This window comes from Trichomonas vaginalis, chromosome III, assembly GCF_026262505.1.
Source record: "Trichomonas vaginalis G3 chromosome III, whole genome shotgun sequence".
Classification (NCBI taxonomy): Eukaryota; Parabasalia; order Trichomonadida; family Trichomonadidae; genus Trichomonas; species Trichomonas vaginalis.
In genome coordinates, this window is record NC_067205.1 from 402,828 (window position 1) to 410,037 (window position 7,210).

Below are 7,210 nucleotides of genomic sequence, written 5' to 3' on the forward strand. Positions count from 1 at the left end.
TAAACAATGTTTAATTAATCGCGGAATATCTGACATCATCTATATATAGCTTCTTTTATAAAAAAAATAAAAAATAAATTATTTTAAAATTAATGTTAATTTTTTAAATGTGTTTATAAATTATATTTTAATGCATCGTCTATATATAGATGTAACAAAAAAAGTCACAAAACCCGCACTCATATACTACTAATGATGTTTAAGAAGTCAGCTTCTGTTTTACTTCTGTCTGTTGGATATATTGAGAATTTTGTGGCATTTGAGATAGAATAGGTTTCATATGATCAATTTTTGCAGCTAGATGAAAGTACATCCATAATATATGTCGCTCTAAATTAAACCACTTTATATGAAATTGAGTTCAAAAATAGTTACTGGGTTGGATTATTGCTATTTTTGATATTTCATAATTGAATTTATCAAAAATTAGATTTGAAGAATATTCTGATTAAATATGAGTTTGATATATCTTAGCCATCTAGTTTTCAATATATTTGTTTCATTTTTTATGATTTCGTTTTATTTGATTTTATCTTTATCTGTTAATACTTACCAGGCAGGCGGAATTGCCACAATAGGGCATAATGTGTTGACTGTTAAGTACTCTAATGAAGGTTATTTCGCTTCAATCACAGGAGTTATGGAATGTGATGAAAATCAAATGGTAATACCGAAAATTTTAACTATTAACCAACGAAAATTTATCTTACGATCAATATCTAATCGTGCCTTTGCATTGATTAATACGAGATACATATCTTTACCTGAAGGTGTTAGATCAATTCACAAAGAAGCGTTTGCTGCTTCAGATATCGTCTCAATTCACATCCCCTCAACACTCAGACGCATCCACCATAGCGCATTTGAAAATTGCTCAGAATTAACAGAAATTGATTTATCGAAATGTCGTGTTATCATATTAGGATCAAATTCATTTTATAAGTGCAAGAAGTTAACTATTGTACAGCTTCCATTTTGCCTTACCGAAATTGGTGCAAATGCTTTTGCTTTCTCAAATGTAACTCAAATCCAATTTCCAAGTTCAATTAAAACAATTCAGTCATCGGCATTCGAAAACTGCTTGAATCTTACTGAAGTTAATTTCGGAAATACAGCTCTAAAACGAATTCATTCTTCATGTTTCAATAAATGCAAGAGATTGACATCAGTTGTCTTCTCAAGGAACTTAACTCATATTTACAAGTACGCTTTCAATGGAACTGCTATAAAAATCTTCTCATTACCACAATCAGTCGTAAAAATCGGGTATCAATCGCTTTCTAGCTACAGATTGAAGTCAGTACATATTCCAAATACTAACACAATATATAAAACAGACCAAGGAATACTGTATAACGCAAAAAGAGATTCATTAATTTTATATCCATCATCAATCCATTCAAAGAAGGGAAGATTCACATTACTAGGATCAGTAACATCAATAGATCCTCATTCCTGCATGTATATGAACATAACTCACATAGAAATTCCAAAATCAGTACAAGAAATCGGAGATTACGCGTTTTATGGCGGAAAATTCGAAAATATAACACTTCCGAATTCAATCACTGAGATTGGTGATTGCGCATTTGAAAAATGTACTGAATTGAAATTCATTTCACTACAAAGTACCCAAATCACAGATATTTCTCATAAATGTTTCGCAAGTTGTTCCAAACTTTCTAAAATATCCATTCCTAGTGGAATTAGAAGCATCGGATTCAAAGCTTTCTTTAATACAAGTATATCTACCTTAGAAATCCCTCAAACATGCACTAAAATAGGGTATGGATTTGCTTCATTATGTAAACACCTTAAAACTCTAACTGTAAACAAAGAAAATAAAAAATTTGTGATGAAAGATGGAGCTCTTTATAGTTCTGATTTTACGTCGATCATTCTATTACCATTGAGCTCAGCAGGATCCAGTTTTAGAGTAATGAAGGAGACAAACTTCATTGCTCCACTTAGTTTCGCTTATCTTAAAATAGAAACAATAAAACTCGGAAAGCATGTTGAATGTATAGGTTCATATGCTTTCTATTCAACTGTTATTAGTAATATCGAGTTCCCTGCTAGCTTACAAACGATTTCTAGCAGAGCTTTTATGAAATGCTCGAATTTGACAACTATTAACACTCAATCGACTGGTTTGGAAGTCATTGGAAGCTTCGCCTTCATGGGCTGCAAGAATCTCCTTGAAGTCACTCTTCCAAGCTCACTAAAAAGTGTTGGAGAGAGAGCATTCAAAAGTTGTTCGTCTCTCAAATTGGTCAAATATTTCGGAGTGAAAGATTTGACAGGAAAAGCAGTTTTTGAGGGCTCCACGCCTATTGTATATGTAACAAGGAGATTCCCGCAAGTAACTCTTGCTGGTCTTAGAGTTAGAAGTTCAAATAATTAGAAATAAAATTATTTTGTTTGTTGTTTTTTTAATAATAAAAATAGATAGTCTTTCTTTAATACAAATAAAAAGAATAAAAAAAAATATGAAAAAACTTATTGATTGGCTTTTCTCTTGAAATAAACGACCTTCTTGTCCTGGTCGTCAACGTAGTTTTCAACCGGTGTATTTACAAGAGGTTCATTAAGATTTACGCTTATTGGGTCATTTGACTGGTAAACGGAGTTGCTGTTGTGCGCTCTCGGGTGGTCCTTGATGCACTTTACTGTTTTCCAGATAAGGAATATGATTAATATAATCATAGCAACACCTAAAATTGTCAAAGCTGTATATCTTAAAATGTAATTAGGCTGGGAGCCTGAGCATTGAATAAGATTCTGGTATGAACCCATCGGTACTAAGCGGCCATCAGAATATTTGCTTCCTTTTTGAATATCGCAAATATAATCAAATGGATTTACTCTTGAGCTCATATTTCCTTCAATAGTCCAACTCATTCCTGGTTGTGTTGAATTTAGTAATAAATGATAAGGGTTTATCGGTTGAATTAATTCTTTATTGAATTGAATATAAGTTCCATTTGAATAAACGTATGTATTTGCAGAAGGATTTGTAGAAGAAACTAAAGATGTTGCATATTTGTTCTTATATGGTATTAGACAGAAGTCTGAACTGTCCATATGATTGAATAAGGTGTTTACCTTGAAATAATTTTCATTTACTGTTATTGACGAGAACTCTCCAGTGCATTTATCGTAAGTAAGAGCTAAAATATCGAAAGAAACTGCATTGCCAGAATTTGATTGTATTGTAATGTTGTCGCCGTCAAATGAAAAATGGTTAACGGTAATATTTGTTTTGAGTGGATCTGTTCCATTCCACACCATTGTCATATTTAAGTATCCAGTTGATTGACTCTCGAAAAAGAAAAATAACCTGTGAGTCCTATTTACAGTTTGGAATGCAATAGATGACTTTGGATCTATCGTATAGGAGTTTACCCCTTCGTTTGTTACGTTTACTATGGAAAATGACAGAAGAAACAAGTTCATTTGGATCACGAATACAAATTATTCGAATTTGAATAATAAATTAGTTTTAATTTAGATTTCTATGATGATAACTGATAATCCCGCGAATTTCTTGTTTGGACATAATAATTGAATTTATCGGTAGCAGTTCAAAGAATATATTTTTTATATTTTCCGTAACAATACAATTTTTGCATTTAATTCATTGAAGTAACGGCATATATAATAAACACGAGTATCTGAAATATCAGCTTTTTATTTTAATTCTTTCTAACTGGTATATCCGTAATTTATCGTAAAAGTGTTTTTCTGGATAAGTCTTGATACAATAAAACTCCATTTCTGGATTTGACATGTTTTGATACAACGAAATGCATTTTTAGATTAACTTCTATTCATTTCTTAAAGAAATTTTGCTGGATACCATTTATATAACAAGAATTAATTAACATTTTCTAGATGCCTTAAGATTAAGAACTAAGAAGTGATGCATGGGCTCTATGTGTAGCATTCATTCAAATATTAATTGATAAATGTCATGATTCATGATAATCAAAACCTGTGAGAATTGGAGATATCGAACAATTTTGGTGATTTTGTGTTTATTAACTACTTTCGAGCTATTGTGATGCAAAATTAACAATCAATCCAATGATTTTAAAATTGAATAGTTTATAATTTTTGGCGGTCAAAAATGGAAAGTCTTGGTACAGATATCAACTGGAACGATATTGGAAGTTCCACTGTTAAAGAACTTAACTATGTCATCCAGCAAAAGCAGATTAAAATCGATGGTAAACCAACAAAAGGAAACCTCGTTAAAGCTTTAACGGAATATCGTGACAACGTAATCAAAAGTGCATCAGCATCACCAGTTGTAAAGCCACAAGCAGCTTCACCACGTTCACCACCAAAAGAAGAAACAAACGAATCTAAGCCGCCAGCTTCCCCTCGTTCTAAAGGCAGAGGGCGCAAGACAAAGGGTGATGAGACACCACAGCGTACCGAGGAGCCTGCAAGAGAGCCAAGTCCAAAGGCTGCTTCTCCAGAGGCTCCAATTACACCTGTTAATGTTGTTCACGAGTCTCCAAGAGTACCAACGCCACCACGCCAGGTCAGCCCATCTATTGCTGAGAGAACAGCTTTGCCAATTTCTAGCAAAAAAGCTAAATTCGAACTTGCTTCTATCTCTAAGACAGCACTCTGCATCTTGCCAATTCTTATTATTCTTGTTTTACTCTACTTTTTGGGTGCAGAACAATAAAAACGATATGGCCACTTTTTTATGAAAAATAAAATATAATAACTCATTTTCCACTTTTAAATGCTCCTAAAATGATGTTAACTGGATGTGTTTTTGCTTTTGCTAAGTAAAATATCAATTTAATGTATTTCAATTTTGATATTCTATAATTTCCAAAGAGTTGTTTTAAACGGAATTGATGAAACATTTAACTATGAGAAGATGTTTACATTCACATGTCTTTGCTATAGAATCAAGGCTTTCGAATCTATATTCATTTTGAGCACAAACGTATAGAAAAGTTACGGCGCGGTTCAATTTTAACGACATTTTTTAACGCGATACGAGCGTAAGTCCATAGAATGTGTTTTGAGGGAAACTATAAAAATCCAAAATAGAGGTAAGTGCGCCATTATTACCTGCGAAGTTACATGGAATAAATCGAAGAGTAAGTACAAGATGATCTTGCATCTTTTCAAGTAAATGAAATTTATTAAAATTAAGATGATAATATTCATTTATAGTATGTGTATGATGTGTTGTAAACAGAAATTCATCAAAAGTGACACCTCAGAAAAGCTAAAATATTGAATTTTTGGAACTTTTGATAGAGCACGTTTTTCAATATTAATTAAAGTAAATGTATATTTTGTAAAGATTCTTTTTAATAAAAAAATAAAATTTTGAAGAAGAACACAAAATCTTCTGAAAAATAATATCACATAAACTCATATTATTTTCTAATATATAACTATTTTATATAAAAATCAAGTTCAATGATCTTAAAAGCGAAGGATAAACCTCAAAATTTACGAATATAATGAGTGGGAATATAATGCTTATCTATCATAAAACCATATGAAATATCAATTTTTGCTTTACGCCTAATTTTTGACGACAATTAGCAAAAAATGTTAAATGTTAACACTCAGTCCATTTGAATATGAAAAATAAAATTGACTTTGATTAAATGTTTTTATTTATCATGCAATTCTTCTTGCGACCAAAGATTTGAATAAAAGTTCAAAAAATAAGATAGCTTAAAAAATAATATACGGTAGTGTTTACTAATAGATGAATAGTATATAAATTCTATTAAAATGGATTTGATCCAAAAAAATATAAAACCAAAAATAATTGTTATAATTTAAATGAAGAAGTAATTTAAAACGATTTTATTTATGATCAAATTTTATATATTTTTTTGAATATAAAAAAATGTTTTACATCATTGTTGAAAGAGTCAAATGCCTTCATTTCTCAAGTCCTTCGGATGACATATGGAAGAAATTCTATCCTGATGCTAATATTGACGCAAAAATTAATTCTAGTCAAAGAGTCACTCAAGGAAATAATGTTTTTATTGATTCTGTCCTATTCAAAGAATTCAGTGATACTGGCGTTATCCAAATAAGTACATATAATCCAGAAAATAAAGTTCTTGTTTCAAAATCTTCATTCATTAATTGTTCAAATCGTGATAATGGAGGGTGCATTCAATATTCAAGATCTGGACATATTATTCAATATAAAGTTTGTAGCTTGGATCCTTTTTCACCTGGAGGATCAGGATCACATTCATATATTGATTTGAGAGAGACAAATGAAGGTAAAGATTATGTTATTGAATCAACATTTGCACAAAGTTCTGGGAAAAGCGGTGCCTTTGATCATGATTATGGCTCGATTCTACTTTCATTAATCAATATTTCTGATTCAAATTCAAAAAATAATGTGAATTATGTTATTGGTTATCCCACTACCCTTGCCACAGTGAATTTCAGTCAGTTCAAAAACAATACGGCAAACGTGACATCTTGTTTTCAACATCTATATAGTGAACACAAATTTATATATTGTAATGTTGTTGAAAATTCTATTGAAGGTTCTGATCCTTTATTTTTCATTCAACAACCTCAGTTAACGATAAATCGATGTTACTTTAAAGGAAACAAAGCATATTATTTTACAGAGGCATGGGGTGGAACTGCATATTTATCTGAATCTCACTTTGAACCTGATAACGTTTTTAGTCACACTTTATTAAATAGCAATCCGATAGAAATGGGCCAAATTGTTTTTGATAACTATTATTCTTATTGTTTTTATCTATTCTCCTTGTTAAGAAAACCAGATAAAACTCTGGTTATAGATAATCCAAAGATTAACATTATCCATCTATACTCGATTGTTTCACAGTTATTATGATGTAAATTATAACTTTCTATTCAGAGAGATGAACAAAAAAAATGCTTTTGATTTTAAGGATACCCTTACATTGCGTAGTTAGAAAGAGAATATGATATTGTCATGATTGCTAAAGTTTTAGGCTCCAGAAATGAATATACATCAAACTGAAACAATTGATAAATTGAATGAACTTTTGAGAGGTTCTCAAATAAAAAAAATTATCTAATTTTTTACAATATTACTATTATTTTATCCACATATGTATATATAGTAATTTGAGAAAACTTTTAGGAAAAAATAAGTTTAATAAAAATCTGAATTTTACTTGTTGTGGGATTGTTA

General features: G+C 30.6%; 4 protein-coding genes across 4 annotated transcripts, besides 1 other annotated feature; 3 read left to right on the forward strand and 1 right to left on the reverse strand.

Annotated features, from left to right (window-relative positions):
- Positions 1-508: 508 nt before the first annotated feature.
- TVAGG3_0614000 (antigen BSP-related family) lies at positions 509-2,404 on the forward strand (the record flags this gene model as incomplete). Its single annotated transcript, XM_001321274.1, has 1 exon — positions 509-2,404. One exon carries the CDS (start codon positions 509-511, stop codon positions 2,402-2,404), a length of 1,896 nt encoding a protein of 631 aa, XP_001321309.1.
- Positions 2,405-2,499: 95 nt separating this feature from the next.
- TVAGG3_0614010 (uncharacterized protein) lies at positions 2,500-3,297 on the reverse strand (the record flags this gene model as incomplete). The annotated part of the gene is made up of 1 exon (XM_001321273.1): positions 2,500-3,297. One exon carries the CDS (start codon positions 3,295-3,297, stop codon positions 2,500-2,502), a length of 798 nt encoding a protein of 265 aa, XP_001321308.1.
- An 832-nt stretch (positions 3,298-4,129) lies between these two features.
- On the forward strand, positions 4,130-4,699 carry TVAGG3_0614020 (uncharacterized protein; the record flags this gene model as incomplete). Its single annotated transcript, XM_001321272.2, has 1 exon — positions 4,130-4,699. The coding sequence occupies one exon, from the start codon at positions 4,130-4,132 to the stop codon at positions 4,697-4,699; it is 570 nt and encodes a 189-aa protein (XP_001321307.1).
- Positions 4,700-5,215: 516 nt separating this feature from the next.
- Positions 5,216-5,253: a mobile genetic element.
- Positions 5,254-5,896: 643 nt separating this feature from the next.
- TVAGG3_0614040 (uncharacterized protein) lies at positions 5,897-7,055 on the forward strand (the record flags this gene model as incomplete). Its single annotated transcript, XM_001321271.1, has 1 exon — positions 5,897-6,886. One exon carries the CDS (start codon positions 5,897-5,899, stop codon positions 6,884-6,886), a length of 990 nt encoding a protein of 329 aa, XP_001321306.1.
- Between the last annotated feature and the right edge of the window lie 155 nt (positions 7,056-7,210).